Source organism: Onychomys torridus, chromosome 9, assembly GCF_903995425.1.
Source record: "Onychomys torridus chromosome 9, mOncTor1.1, whole genome shotgun sequence".
Taxonomy (NCBI): Eukaryota; Metazoa; Chordata; class Mammalia; order Rodentia; family Cricetidae; genus Onychomys; species Onychomys torridus.
This window is the reverse complement of record NC_050451.1, coordinates 31,194,452-31,209,266: the sequence shown is the minus strand read 5'-3', so window position 1 is coordinate 31,209,266 and position 14,815 is coordinate 31,194,452. Positions and strand designations below refer to the sequence as shown.

At 48.8% G+C, this 14,815-nt stretch overlaps 1 protein-coding gene across 20 annotated transcripts in view; it reads right to left on the bottom strand.

Annotated features, from left to right (window-relative positions):
* The window catches only part of Kcnma1 (potassium calcium-activated channel subfamily M alpha 1), a 701,946-nt gene extending 687,628 nt beyond the window's left edge, over positions 1 to 14,318 (bottom strand). For 17 of the 20 annotated variants that reach the window (XM_036199286.1, XM_036199289.1, XM_036199287.1 and 14 more), the window contains exon 1: positions 13,780 to 14,312. In XM_036199286.1, coding sequence (XP_036055179.1) covers positions 13,780 to 14,157 — 378 coding nt within the window. In that variant the 5' untranslated portion in view covers positions 14,158 to 14,312. Of the gene's footprint in view, positions 1 to 13,779 lie in introns of all 20 variants that reach the window. The other 3 variants (XM_036199296.1, XM_036199299.1, XM_036199301.1) reach the window with 1 other exon arrangement.
* Positions 14,319 to 14,815: the final 497 nt, after the last annotated feature.

The window sequence follows — 14,815 nt, the reverse complement described above, 5'->3', positions numbered from 1 at the left end:
CCTATTTATAGACTATAATCTAAGATGGCTTTGAGTTTTCCTGACAACAAAAATCAAAATAAAACCTCAATAGTCATGCAGCCATGTCATCAGAAGTAATAGCAGAGTCACAAAAACTTAGCTCTCAATGTTTTTCCTTTTTTGCTTTTTCCTCTCTCATACAATAAATATATCCTGACTGTAGCCTCTTCTCCCCTGACTTCTCCCAGCCTAGCTCCCACACCTCCCCTCTCCCCCAGATCTGAAGTTTTTTCTAAATGGAGGGGAGGTGTAATGTTATTTCCAATGTCCTCTGATTAGAACTTTTAAGGTTTATATTTTAATGATGTATGGGTGTCTGGGGGACGGGAACAGTGTGGGTATTTGCACTTAAGTGCAGGTGCCCACAGAACCCAGAGTCTCAGGTTCCCTGGAGCTGGAGCCACAGGCAGTTGCCAGACCTGGGTGCTAGAAACCAAACTCAGTTCTCTTCTATAGCAGCACATGCTTTTAGTCTCTGAGCCATCTTTCCAATACCACCTCACATTGAAAATTCTCAAGTACATCTCCCTCACAAAAGTCAGCATTAAAGTTTTGAGAACATGTCCATCAAAGTCCACTTTTATGATTTTTAGTAGACTAAAATCCACTCTCTGTGTCCACTGCCTCAAGTAATGGAATTCTTCAAAGGTAAAAATGATAGCTTTGAAACTGACTTAAGAAGTGGCTTTTGTACTAAAAATTTCATTAAATCAAGAACAATTTACATGCCTTTTCTGAGATACTGTAGCTGTCCTATGTCCTGTGTTAAAGTCAAACTCCTAAGAGCCCTTAACTCTGCTCTAAAGAGCAGAGGTGGGCTGGAGATGCCACTTACCGGTAAAGGACTTGAGTGGCTAGCACAAGGCCCTGAGCTGAATGCCACCACTACAAAAATATACTAAAGCGCAAACACCAGTCAAACAGATTCTGAGCAGAAAGAAGGTAGTGACTCATTTTGAAGCTGGTAGTGTGGATCCTACCCAACCAGAGGCATCTCAAGGGCCTGAATGCCCACAGGAAAAATGTGAACAGCCTATTGTTATGGGACAGTACTTTAACTAAGCTAAGATGTACTATATTTGTTTATGCTGCATTAGTTTAACAATGTGAAGATGTGATGCTTTACCTGCCTATGGCACCTAATTGATCTAATAAAAAGCTGAACAGCCAACAGCTAGAGAGTAAAGGGATAGGTAAGCCTATGAGGCAGAGAGAATAAATAGGAGGAGGAATCTAGGCTTGAGGGATAAGAGAACAAGGGAGAAAGAGAGGGAGACACCAGGGGCCAGGCATACACCTGCCAGATAGACAGAAACAGAGTAGATAGACATACAGAATGAAAGAAAGGTAAAAAGGTAAAAAGACCCAAGGCAAAATGTAAATGAAGAGAAACATTAAATTAAGTTACAAGAGCTAGCAAGAAACAAGCCTAAGATAAGGTCGAACATTCATGACTAATAATAAATCTCCATGTCATGATTTGGGAGCTGATTGGTGGCCCAAAAGAAAACCTGCTACAGCCCATGGCCAAAATGGGGTAGCAGTAAAAAGGGGCAGCAAGGAGGTAGACAGACAACAGACAATACTGGTCATCTCCAGAGGAAAGCATGATTTGGAGGAACTTTTTTTTCCTTTGTCTAAAAAAAAAAAAAAAAAAAAAAAAAGTAAGTGTGAGTGTGTGTGTGTGTGTGTGTGTGTGTGTGTGTGTGTGTGTGTGTGTGTGTGTGTGTGTGTGTTTTCAGTGCTGGGTTCAAACTAAGGACCTCTGCACATTAGGCAAGTGCTCTCCCACTGATTTACATTCTCCCACTGATTTGACATTACCTCTCAGCCCAGACTAGCCTTGAAATCAAGATCCTCTTGCCATAGCCTACCAAATGTTGGAATTACAAAAATAATTATTAAAAACAAACATAACATTGTTTGACCTTCTTGGGGCTGGAGGGATTGCTCAGCAGTTAAGAGCACTGGCTTCTCTTGCAGAGGATTCAGGTTTGATTCCCAGCACCCATAGGGCTGGTCGCAACTGTCTGTAACGTCAGTTCCAGGGAGATCCAACGCCCTCTCTGGCCTCCAGAGGCGATGCATGCATGTGCCACAGAAACATACGTGCAGGCAAAACATCCATACATAAAATAATAAAACAAAATAAATTTGAAGGACCACCTTCTTGGTTTTCAGTGTGCAGCTGAGTAGTGACCAGCATATTCACATTGGAGTGTAACTTTCTTCAAAATATTTTCACACGCAAAACTGAAATGCTATACCCCTTAAATGACTGATCGATCGCCCTATCCTGAGGAGCCACCAGTTTGCTTCACGAATGTGGCTATCCTAGGTGCCTCCTAGGAGCTGGGTCCCATCTTTCAAGTCTAGGTTACATCACCTAGCTCAACATGCTGCAAGTCCACCACACGAGGCAAGCCCTTCTTCCCTCTTACAGCCGGACAACAGCCCAGTATGTGCCCATGCTGCACTTGGTTTCTCTTTTCATCTTCTAGTAGATTCTGGGTGGCTGTCACTTTAGGCTATTATAGGTAATCCAGCTCTCAACATGAACTCACAGATCATTCAGGCCCTTGTTCTTAAGTCATGGTTCATAGAACCAGAAATGGAAACATTGGATCATGATAGTTCATTTTCAATCTTGTAAAAACCTTCCATCATAGCTTCCAGGGGTTCCAACTTCTCTACAACTTCTCCAACATGTGTGATCTTTCTTGATATTCTTCTACAGAATTTATCCCAGTGGGTGTGAAGTGTCCTTTTTTTAAAAAATGCCTCTGTCTGGCCTACATTTTCTACAACGAACATACAGTACTCAGGATTAAGGACAAAAATGTAAAACACTGAAGTCAAAAAATAAATCTTAGGAGGAAAATAGGTTGCAAATGAACATAAGAAATGGATTTCTTTTTTAAGAGTGAGGCAAACCATTACGTTCTCCTGTGAGTTTGGTTAGAAACGTCACTCCTGCACTCCTTAAGAATCCATCACCTGCACTGACTGTGGCTGCCAAAATTCACGAGAGTCATGCCTGTAATTCACGGGCCACTAACACAGCTCCTCTGGGCATGGGGAGGAAGTGCCACCGCTGGCCCATGGTGACCATCAAACCCCCAGCTGTTGGGTATGCCCTGTCATTTCCAAACCTTTCCCCAGCCCCTGGCACCCTCATCTGCTGAATATCCCCTGATGGCTGGCGTTTTTCTCCGTGTCAGAGTTCCCAAAGCCTCAGAAAGAGAAAGTGAAAAATGATGGATGACACAATGTCTGGAGAAGTGTGGGGAGTTAAGAGCACTTGCTGCTCTTCCAGAGGACCCAAGTATATTTCCCAGCACTCAGGTGGCTGACAATTGCTTGTAACTCTAGCTCCAGGCAATCCAATGCCCTCTTCTGGCCACTGAAGGTACACACATCAACATGAACATACCCACACAGAGACACTTAATTTAAAAATGAAATAAATCTTAAAAAAAAAAAAAAAATCACTGCAGCAATGGTCCCAGAAGAGAAGCCTTGTTTTTACAGTCTAGGATAACAGTGGTACAAAAACAACTCCACAAAGCCCATGACTCTTAATGCCAGGCCACAGGGACATAGGACCCAGTTGTTAATTGAACAAAACCTCTGTGAAGTGTTGCAGAGATGAAATCACTGAGCCCAGTGGTCTGCTCTACTACTTGGCGGTGAGAAAGCCTGACATTCAAATAAGACCAAAGCAAAGAGGCTGGAAACCAACGCTGCCAGTTACCAGGGAAGTCTGCCTCCAGCACCCTGAGGAGCAGTATCATCGTTCTCAGTACCCTCCACACACCAGACCCTCCCCTGTCTGCTTCTGGCTTCCTTCCTTCCTTCCTTCCTTCCTTCCTTCCTTCCTTCCTTTCTTTCTTTCTTCTCTCTTTTTCTAGCACGTCTTTAAAATTAATTTTTAGTTAGCATACAAAGCAATGGGTTTCATGTGACATTATTTTCCTACATATATTCCATTATACTTTAATTTGCATTTGCCCATCCTCAGTAGCCTCCCCTATTCTCCACCCTTGCTGGTCCCCCTCCCTCCCTCTAAATACTTTCTCCTTCTGCTTTTACTGCATATATCTACTGCCCTCTCTTGTTATACCTTATTTCTTTCCCTCTCATAATAATCCCACACCTACACACACACACACAGACACACAATCTAAATTCGACATATGAGAGAGAACATGCAGTATTCCTCTTTGTGAGCCTAGCTTATTTCACTTAACATAAGGATTTCTAGTTCTTCCCATGTTTCTTTGTGGGGGCAACAATAGATGGAAGCCCAAGAGAAGGGGAGAAATGAGAAGCTGGGTGGGAATGGGACAATATTTGGTCCTAAAGTGTTGATCTATTCAAGTGAGGCCCAAAGAGCTTCACGATCAATATGTCTTCTGCCTCCTTTGGGCTCGAAAAATCAATGCCTGGAAAGCAGAGCCCAGCCCAGCTTCTTAGCAAAAGATTCACACCCTGCATCTGGATTCCTGGCATCACCCCAAAATCACTTCAGCCTTTGGCTAAGTCCAAGCCTAACTTACAAAAGAAACCCAACCTTGGAAAACCAAGCCATTAACAGTGACAGGCTTGAGCCATTCATTGATATAGGAATGGAGATGGAGCTCAGTTGGTAGAGTGCTTACCCAGCATGCACCAAGCCCTGGGTTCAAGCCTAAGCACTTCATAAATCTGGCATGTGGGACAGTCTGTAATTCCAGATCTGAGGCGATAGAGGCAAGCAAATCACAAGTTTGAAGTCATCCTTAGTTATATGCTGTTGGGGACCAGAGGGGCTACATGAGACTCCATCTATTAAGAATAAAAAATAAAAATAAAGGAAAGTGACTTTAGGGCCCATGAAGAAAAAAAAAAAAAAAACACCAACAGCTTACAACAAGACAGAATCATAGGGCAGATTGGAAATTAGGCACTTCCAAATGTTAATGCAAAGCAGGAAACCTCACTACTCAGGAGAAGTGGGGACAAGGGACCAGAGAGGACAAGTTGACTGCATGGAAGCAGCATAGGTAAGGTCATTTGACATCCCCACAGCATGGGCAATATCCATATACCATCCAACTCCCTGTTATCCAGGTTTCAGGGTCTGAAATCTACTACTCGGGAATTGTTCTGGATGTCCCGGACATGGATCACAAACAAAGAGAGACTAGAAAATTCTTGGTAGATCCATTGTAAGGTGGGCAGTGGCAGCCTTGGAAGATGATGAGCACACCAGCCCTCTCTACTGGGGGAACAGAAGAGCTGTAGCACTCGGGGATACCTCAAAACTCCCCGACTGTCTCAGAGAAGAAAACACACACACACACACACACTAAAAAAATAAATAAATAAAAGGAAGGAAAGTGAAGAGCACAGATCAAGGAGTAGAACACTGGCCTAGCATGCCTGAGGCCGTGGGTTCTATTCCCACTGCTGCAAAAACCAAGGCAAAAGTACAGAGTCAATGAGATATTTTAAATAATCTCAGCTTTGGCCACGTACAGAAGCATTAGTCACACAGGTAATGAGATCGTACAGAAAGATGACTCCCAGGCTCAGCTTGAGGACGTTCAGCATACCCATTCTGGCCCAAGAGTGCCAATTACATTTCCAAATTGGCAATTAGACATGATGTCCCAAAGACAATTACCAAATAATGCCAAACACAATGCAAATTCCATCCGAATGAGAGCATTCTTCTGAAACTGTCCTTCTGCCCCTCACCCAACTCAGCCCCCTCGCACATGGTTGCCCCCAAGGGAACTCAGTCTCTGTCACCCACTAGTCAAGACACCGTGGTGGTGGGAATAATTAAAACCCAGAATGAATCAAGCAACTCATAATTTCACCACCAAAGCTTGTCACCCCATCAAGCCTGTGTCTTCCTCTCAGCTTCTCAAGAACATCTGTTAAATGACGCCAAAAAAGCAGGAGGAGGGACTGAGAGGACAGCTCAGTCAGCAAAGTGTTTGCCACGCACCCATGAGGACCTGGGTGTGATCCGTAGGGCCCACGTAAAAAGCTAGGCTTGTGGGTGCTCATGATCCCACTGCTGAGAGGGTGAGATACGCTGACTAGGGCTAACTGGCCACCCAGCCTAGACTCCCTGGTGAATTGAGACAGACCCAGTGAGAGAGACTGTCTCAATGAAAACAAGGTGGGGCTGATGAGATGTCTCACCTACAAGCGTTCGCTGAGCAAAGCTTGGCAACCGGAGTGTCATTGCTGGAACCCACCCAAAGGGAGACAGAAAACCAACTCCTGAGCGTTGTCCTGTGACTGCCACATATGTGCCACAGCAGGCACACACAACAACAATTTTGAAAGAAAAGTGACTAAGGAATGACACCCAAGATTACCCTCTGGCCACGCACGCGCACACGCGCAGAGAGAGAGAGAGAGAGAGAGAGAGAGAGAGAGAGAGAGAGGTATATGCACCCACCATAGTCCTCAACACCCTAAGTGTCTGTGTGTTTCTTTTTAAATAACTCCATTCCCGCCCTCAAGGAAGCTGCAGACCACTCAGGGGTCACTCACAGGTATCCACCTACCAGGAGAAGAGACCTGGTCTTAACTCAGCTCACTCTGATAGTTCTGAGTCCGAATGGGCCAGAGATCAGAACCTGCCCTTATTATGTTTTCCCTGGCGCCCAGCTCAGTTTCCAACACAGTAAATACGCTGCGATAAAGGAAAAGCCAACAGCCCTAAGGTTAACCAGATTTGAGGCCCTCCAAGTGCAGGGCCTTTCTTCACGTGGCTTCCAGAGACCTGAGGAAAGCTCTTTTGGGGTTCCCCTCCTTTGACAACGGAACAACATAAAAAGCTCATCTCAGGGAAAGCCCCTGACAGTAGGAGCTGTGAAAACCCTTGCAATGTCGAGAAAGAGAGCTACTTTCATTCACTCTTGTCTGCGGGATTCTTGAGAGGTACCAGGGAAGATGGCACTCCCTCCCTGTCAGAGCCCTTTCAAATTGAAGCCTTTCTCCCATTCCCAGGTCCATCCAGGTCCCTGTGGAAAAATCAGTAACCTCTACCCTTCCAGAAGGAGTAGCCCACAGCTGGCCTCCTGGACCATCCCACACCATGCAGGGGCCTTTAATTTTGCAAGATGGTGGTTTGGCTAACTCACTACCCTGGACTTTGGGAAGCCACACCCCTCACAGGGTGACCAACTGGCAAGAGGAGAAACCCACACATTGCCTGGTGAATAGCAGGCCACACCCTATAAACTGAAGAATGCCACCCTGGCTACCACAAGCCAGTCCAAAAGCCACAGTGCCTGCAGGCTCTTTGGGAGAAGACACCCCAAGAGTCGGCTTTAACAGCCTGGCAGCAGCCTCACCCTCTACCCTAAATATCTCACCTAGTCCTCTCACCCTGGCTGTCTGGCATCAGCAAACCTGCCCCTTCTTGTCCATTCTGGCCCCTTCGTGTCACAGGAGAGACAGGAATGTCCATATTCCATGATAAGTCCATCTTCAGAGACAGATGGCCCAGAGGCCCTCGCCACTCACTCACACTGGGCTCTGCAGAGCATCAGCAATACCTGCCTCTCACAGAAATGCGGCCACTGAGACCACTCCCCGGGACTTCTGTATTAGACCATCTCAGCAGCCCGCCAGGTGATGAGTGTAACATGAAAGTTGAAGATCCCCTCCTCCAGCCCCTTCAGACAGAAACCTGAGCCCAACAGACATTCCTCGGGCCTTCTTCACACAAAGCTAAGCCTATGAGGGTGGGACCCTGAATTTCCTTCCCACTCATCCCAAAGCCAAGAAGAGTACACGGACTTGAGGCATCTGGAAGAGAGAGCCACTGTTGGTCTGCCTCTGTTGTGTACAGCAATGGAATTTCAGAGGTTCTGCAGGAGACTGCGGCCTTACCTGACCCTCAAAGATTTCTCCACAAGTCTCAGAGTTCTCTGTGATGCCCCAGGGCTATGGTGTCGCGGCAAAAACACAACCCTTTCCCACAAACTGAAAAGGAGTTTCTCTAGAGGCTCCACAGCTCTGAAGTCCCAAGAAGGCACTGTTGGCTGTTGAGAGTCACAGACTAGCACAGCCATTGCCACTGAGAGCCAGGGAACCCCTGCTACCCACTTTGGGAAGGAGGCCCTGGCATTGTAATCCAATGCCATCTTGATTGCATCAAAGAGAGACAGAAACAGAGAGAGACAGAGAGAAAGGCGGGGGTGGGAGGCAGAGTAAGCAAGCAAGCCTCCAAAGTAAGCACTCCGTGCTGGAAGGCACTTATTGAATATCCCAGCCCAAAGAACACAGTGGCAAAGCAAAAAAAAAAAAAAAAAAAAAAAAAAAAAAAAAGGGGGGGGGGGGGGGGGAGGTTTCTGGCCTCCCTTCTCAGGCCAAATAGCAAGGTGTCCCTTTCTCCAGAAGCAGCAGCAGCAGGCCAAGGCTTGCTAGGAAAGCATGGACCCACGTCTTCTCAGAACACTGTGCGGTGAGGCTAGTGAAAGAACCACAGGACTGTGCTCTATTACAAGTCTCAATGTGATGTGAGGAAACTGAGGCACAGGGCACTGAAGTCCTTGCCAAGGTCATAGGCTGACTCTTGGTCACTACACAGCAGAAGAGAAACCTGGCGAAGGCTGCTAGAAGCAAGGGCAAGCTCCCAACCAGCAGGAACTCTGCAAGCCTGTGATGACATCCTCCAAGGAGAGACTCGGCCAGGGCCCTCACTATCAGTCTCTCTCCCAAGGTAACTTCAAGGGCAAGGGCCAGGACACACTTTGGGAAATCCTGCCATAGAGGCTGCCAAGGAAAAGCTGGTCTGGGTACACAGCATCCTGGCTAGGAGATCACAGCATCTGGGGTTTAGGAGGGGATAAGTCTGGGAGCTCTGACCTAGGCTACTATGGAAGGAATCTGTCCCTCTTCAAGGACGTATTGTTGAACAGCTACATCTCCAGCTGACTGTTACAATGTTTCCTTCTGCCAGCCCTCCTCTGAGACACCAGTACCATCAGTGCAACCCCTTCATCAACAACACAACTGTACTGTCCAGGCATCCTCCACAGACCCTTCTTCAGCTACCAGATCCTAATCGCCCTAACTTTCAGTAATCCAAAGCCAGGAGCCCCAATCTCCGTGTAACTTTGGACAGGTTATACAACTCATACTCTCAGGTCTGGAGGAGGCTCCTCTGGTTCCAAACTGCTGTCTGTTTGAGTCTCTGCTCTTCCTTCTGCAGCTGTCCTTCAGTGATTGGGAGAAAACAGCTTCGCACTTGGTGGAGCTGTGGCAATTCCCACTTCCAAGAGACCTGCTAGTGCCCGGGGGCCATTGGCATACACCTGTTATTGACACTTCTTATAGGAAGTCTACAAAGTGCCAATGGGCTCCTCTGGCCAATGAGGAAATAAATAAGGCTAGACCTTAATGTCAGACAAAGATACTCTCCTGAGCATGAGTGGCACCCTTTATTCTTGGTCTATTAACTAAATAGCCATCACAGATAGATAGATAGATAGATAGATAGATAGATAAATAGATAGACAGACACACAGCATAGCAGTGGGGCTGAAAAGATGGCTCACTAGTTAAAAGCACTTATTGCTCTTGTAGAAGACCTAGGCTTGGTTTCCAGCAATGCCCCTCCCCCATGGTGGCTCACAATCATCTGAATGTCCAGTCTCAGAGGATCTGACACCTCTTCTAACCTCCACAGGCTCCTGCGGCACCTGATGTACATACATATGCTCAGGCACATACACATTAAAAAAATAATAAATGTTTGTTTGTTTTTAAATAAGCAATGAGAACAAGCTATCTGGACAAGGCCAGGTCAGGTCCCCCATACTGGGGCCTGAGAACTTCTCCCTGGCCACCCCAAGTGATCTGACCACAAAAGAGTATATGAAGGTCATTGGTGCTGGCAGTTGCCAGGACAAGAGGAAACCAAGGACCAGGGCCAATCTGGAATCAAGAGTTCCAGGGTACTGAAGCTGCAGTCCTGATTGAATGCACTGGCTCAGACCCTGGGTAATTACCAAGCCATAATGGGTTCTGATATTTATATTAGTCACGAGCTTGTCAGAGAAAATGTGTTGTTTTCTCAGACATAGCCATAGAGACAACGCCTCGATAATTCACAACATGCGTACCCTCCTTGACCAAGCCCAAGCTGCTATAGGGAGGATAGCCCTGACTGAGATTATCAGTGAGTCTATGCCTGGCCATATTCAGGTCCTACAGCAATCAGAGACCCATCCACAAGTGGCTTGTTTCTCCAGACACTTAAAGAGAAGTAGACCACATGCTAGAAGATGAACAAGTCAAAAGAACAAAGGCGCATACGTGGTTGGCATTTCAAAAGGATCTGGAGAACTGCAGAGCCCACTAAGCTAAGATCTTTCCCCACAGTGCCTTGCTCCTTCCATTCTCCTGGGTGGGACCCAAAAGCAGGGAGCAGATTAGAATTCGTGGGTTTCGACCCTCCAATCTCACAAGGATCAGAGAAGTTCAATGGCTTATCTAGGCTGCCTGAATAGCAGCTCTCTTGCTCACTACAATCTAGGACTGGATTGAACTTCAAAATATCATGGCCAAATGACCAGTACACGTTGATGAACCTAGGGTGCCGGAGGAGAGGAATACCATGAAAAGGCTCAGAAAAGAGCAGTATTGTCAGGACTGTGTCCCCCTACCAAACAGGGGTGGGATGAGATGATGTTTACTGGTATTGTTTCTCTTTTTGGCTATTTGAGACAGGAAATGGCTATGAAGTCCAAGCTGACTTAAAACTCACGAGCCTCCTGCCTCTGTCCTTGATGTCTGGAATAACAGGCATGTGCTACAACAACCAGCATAAATATTCTTCCTTACTCCCCACACACACACACCCAAAAGTCAACAATTATTTTTTTTTTAATGATAAAGCCATTAGCTATATGCTATTTGGAAGCCAAAGGTGCAGCTGATCAGAGGCCCCAAGATGTGTGTCCACAGTCTCGGGTTCCTATCAACAAAAAACCATGGTGCGGACCTAGAGAACAAATGCATAGGATTCCAAGCTCCTGCTGAAACATGACTCCCCGGGAATTTCAGGTGCCTTGAGAAGACATCTTCCCCAGAGCTCTAGCTCCTAGAAACCCATGCTGGATCTGGATAAGGGTAGGGATGGACAAATGGGCCCCAGGGCGAACAGAAGTTTTCTATGGGAAAGCATCCAAGATTTGTTGGGGAGATCAACAGTACAAATGTTTTGAACTTGAGCTGAATTCTTTATTCTGCACCACATCTTGACAAAACGACCAAATACTTGGAAGGCAAAGAGGGGAAAATATGATTGCAAAGAGAACGCCGAGCCCAAAAGGTAGAATGAAGAGCTGCTAAGATGCTCACTTACCATTGTTAGATACAGTGAGTTGAGTACACACAATTTAATTGAACAAATCAAGAGGCGGGTATTGAGAGATCTGAGCATGATTCGAAAAGAACTCACGATATCAAAACAAGCTTGATGCTATTCTGTCTTGGCCTTCAATCTTTCTAATAAACCACAATTATCTCCCATTCCAGGTTAATACTGTATAGAAACTCTCAACTATGTGCACTCAGTTGGTCTCGGAACTAAAAAATATGTAAACAAATAGGTATTGATTATTTTTTTAATTATCCTTGCACAAAGCCTTTTTTTTTTTTTCTTTTTAGAAAACAGACAGTAGCTACTCTGGTCATTATTTAGTAAAGAGATTCTTTATATAAACTCTCCCCAAGGAGCAGTTCATGACAGGCACTATACTACACTAGCACTGACTAATCATAGAGTAAAGAGATGTAGAAGCTGTATTTCAAATCTCAAGCCGATAAAAAAAAAGTTTTCGTTATGATCAAAATGGCTCACTTTCTGAAAAACAGGAGGTAATTTTTTAAAAGTCAACCTAAATCACTTCCATCTAGAAAATAATTGAGGTGTATATAACTGTGTATATAACCTTCCCCACTAAGACAGTAGCCAAATCTCTTGGGGGGGGGGGGGTGAGAAACTCTCGGATGAGCCGGAGTCAGAGAAGGAGGAAGTGATGAAGAGTCTATGATCAGTATGATCAGGCTGTGTAAAGTCTGATCAGGCAGAAGGCATCTCTGGAACTGGCTGTAGGAACTCTGCTTAATCTGAAGGCTTCTCTGGAAGGCCAGCGATCTTTCTCCTTGAAAAGGAAAAGGGAACCTCCATCACCAAGAAGGTGACTCCAAACAAAGCCAGCTAGCCACCATTCGAGGCTTTCAGAGTGGGAGGAAGAGAAAGCAAGGAAGGGCGGTTTTCCTTTTTCCTCCCTTATTCCAACACACCAGTATTTTCCAAAACACAAATGTGCTGCCACAAAACACAGCTGAGGCCAGCACCTACAGTGATGTATAATTAATGACACAGAGTGCTTCAGTTGCCCTTGGGTTTCAAGTCAGCCTGTCCTCCAGCCTAAGTCCTCTCCTCAGCAGCCAGCAACCTGCTACAAGTTGCTGGGTCCTGTGAAGTCTGGGGGGCGGGGGGGGTCCCAGGATTAACTTTCCTGGAGCAGGTGTGAACATTTGAGGGCCAAGATGAGTGTCTACCTTGCACAATTCCCCCCAGATATCTCCTCCCTCCAAAAATGTGGGTGCTGTGAAGTCCTCTTGGATGAGAATTTATTCAAAAAGAAGGCACCTAGTTCAGTCCCCCCCCCCTTTTTTTCAGTTCTTTTATTCATTCTGTAGTTGTCTCTCAAACACTCCCCACTCCCGGCCCCCCACCTCCAGCCAGTGCTAGGTGGTGGGCAGGGACACCTCTGGGGATCTGACCACAGCTGAGGAGTCAGCCTAGCAACCATACGTCTAACATGCGAGTCCTGGTGCCGGTGGGCGTCTCTGCCGGGAATAGCTTAAGTCAACTTCCAGCCACATCAAATGCCAAGAAGGGACTGAGAGAAGCCACCGTGGCCTCAGAGTCTGAGGCGAGCAGCTCTCGTGCTCCAGCTTGGAGCTGCTGGCCGCCTTTGCGGGGACCCAAAGTGGGTGGCCTGGGAGAGGAGTGCAGAGGCGACACGAAAGTACTTGGGGTAGGGGAATGTTCCACAAAGAAAATGCAAACGATGGAGTGGGCGTTGACATCAGACTTGCAACCATGCTACGTTAAGAAAGTGACTCTCCATGGGTTGAGCCCCATTCTGGGATGGGTCTTCCCAACTTTCTATTGACACCTATGCCCCCACTTTCTCCAACCACGTTGCTCCCTCAGAATTCCCAAATGCAAGAGATTTTCTACCTTGCTCAAAGGACCTTCCCTTCTTTGGGACCCCATGAACTCATCATCTCCCCAACAAGCTCCTAAAGTATGAGCTGATCTGTCCCCACCCGCCCACCGTGAGGAGCCTAGCCGCGGCCGGCGAGTGGTGCCGGGCACGAACCCAGGTTGCTTCTCACTCCGCACCACCATACTCAAGAGGCACATGTGCCCCCACCCCGGCCGGTCCGCAGCCACCAACAATCCTATAATAAACAGGAAACTAAAGCGGGGGGTCTGCATCCGGGAGCGCACCGGCTGGGGTCAACTCCTCACTGCTGGCGCACAGATCGTTGCCCCAATCCGAGAGCACCGGGAGAGGGGAGGGAAGGGCAGACGGCTGGGACAAGGCAGGCAGGGACCGAAGGAGGAAAGACGCGGTGCGGAGCAAAGAGGTGGGCTGCAGGGGACGCCGAGAAACGGAGGGGCTGGCGCAGGGGGCGGGCGCCCGGGGCGCGCGTTACCTTCGTCTTGCCCCCGCAGTGGCAGCAAACGGTCCACAGGTACTTGAGCGTCCGCCAGAGCAAGATGATGAAGAGGCCCCCGAAGAAAGTCACCATGGAGGAGGCCAGGAAAGCCCACCACATGCGTTGGCCCCGGCTGTCGCACGGCACCTCCATGGTCACCGGGATGATGAGCGCATCCATCTTGGGCTCGTGGACCGAGGACGAGGAGGAAGAGGAGGAGGAAGAAGAAGAAGAGGAGGAGGAGGAAGAGGAGGAGGACGCGTCTAGGCTGAGATGGTTCGCGTGGATATTGCTGCTCATTCTAAGACCGCTGCCTCCGCCGCCGCCGCCGCCGCCGCCGCTGCTGCCGCCGCCGCCGCCGCCACCGTTTGCCATAGCTAGCAACGGGCGGCCGGCGCAGGGGCTCGGGGGAGCTCCTCCCGCCGCCAGCGCCACCCCGAACACCCATCAACAGCCATGTTGCTGCTACTGTTGCCGCCGCCGCCGCGGAGCGCGGGGAGGGGGGCGGGGAGGCGCCTGGGCTCGGGGCGCTGTGCGCGACCTGGCGGGGTGCGCGGAGATATATACAGCCAAGCGCCGCCGCCCGCCCTCCCCCGGGCCGCCGGCCCGCCCGGGGGGGGAGGGGATGAGCGCGGGTGGCTCCCACTCCCGGACCCGGGCCCCCGATCGCCCCCGGGGCTGCGCGGAGCACCGAGAGCCCAGGGGGCGCCGCGGACCGCCCGCGCCCGGGGTCTGTGCCTCCCCGAGCTCCGTGCGCGCGATCCCGGCTGCCCTCGGCGCCGCCCGGCCCGCCTGGCGTGCGCCACGCGTGTGCGCTGCGCCCGGGCCCGGGGTCCCCCCGCCCGTCCCCGCGCCGCTCTCGGGTGATGAGGCGACAGCTCGTTAGGATGGGAGAATCCTCGTCCTCCCGCCCGGGCGTGCCCGCGCCACCCTTCCTCCCCCGGGCTGCGCTCAGCTCCTGGATAGCCGCCTCCTGTACTCGCCGGGCCGCCGCAGGTTGACTGCGGCCGGCTGCCCTGCCTCCGCTGCCCCT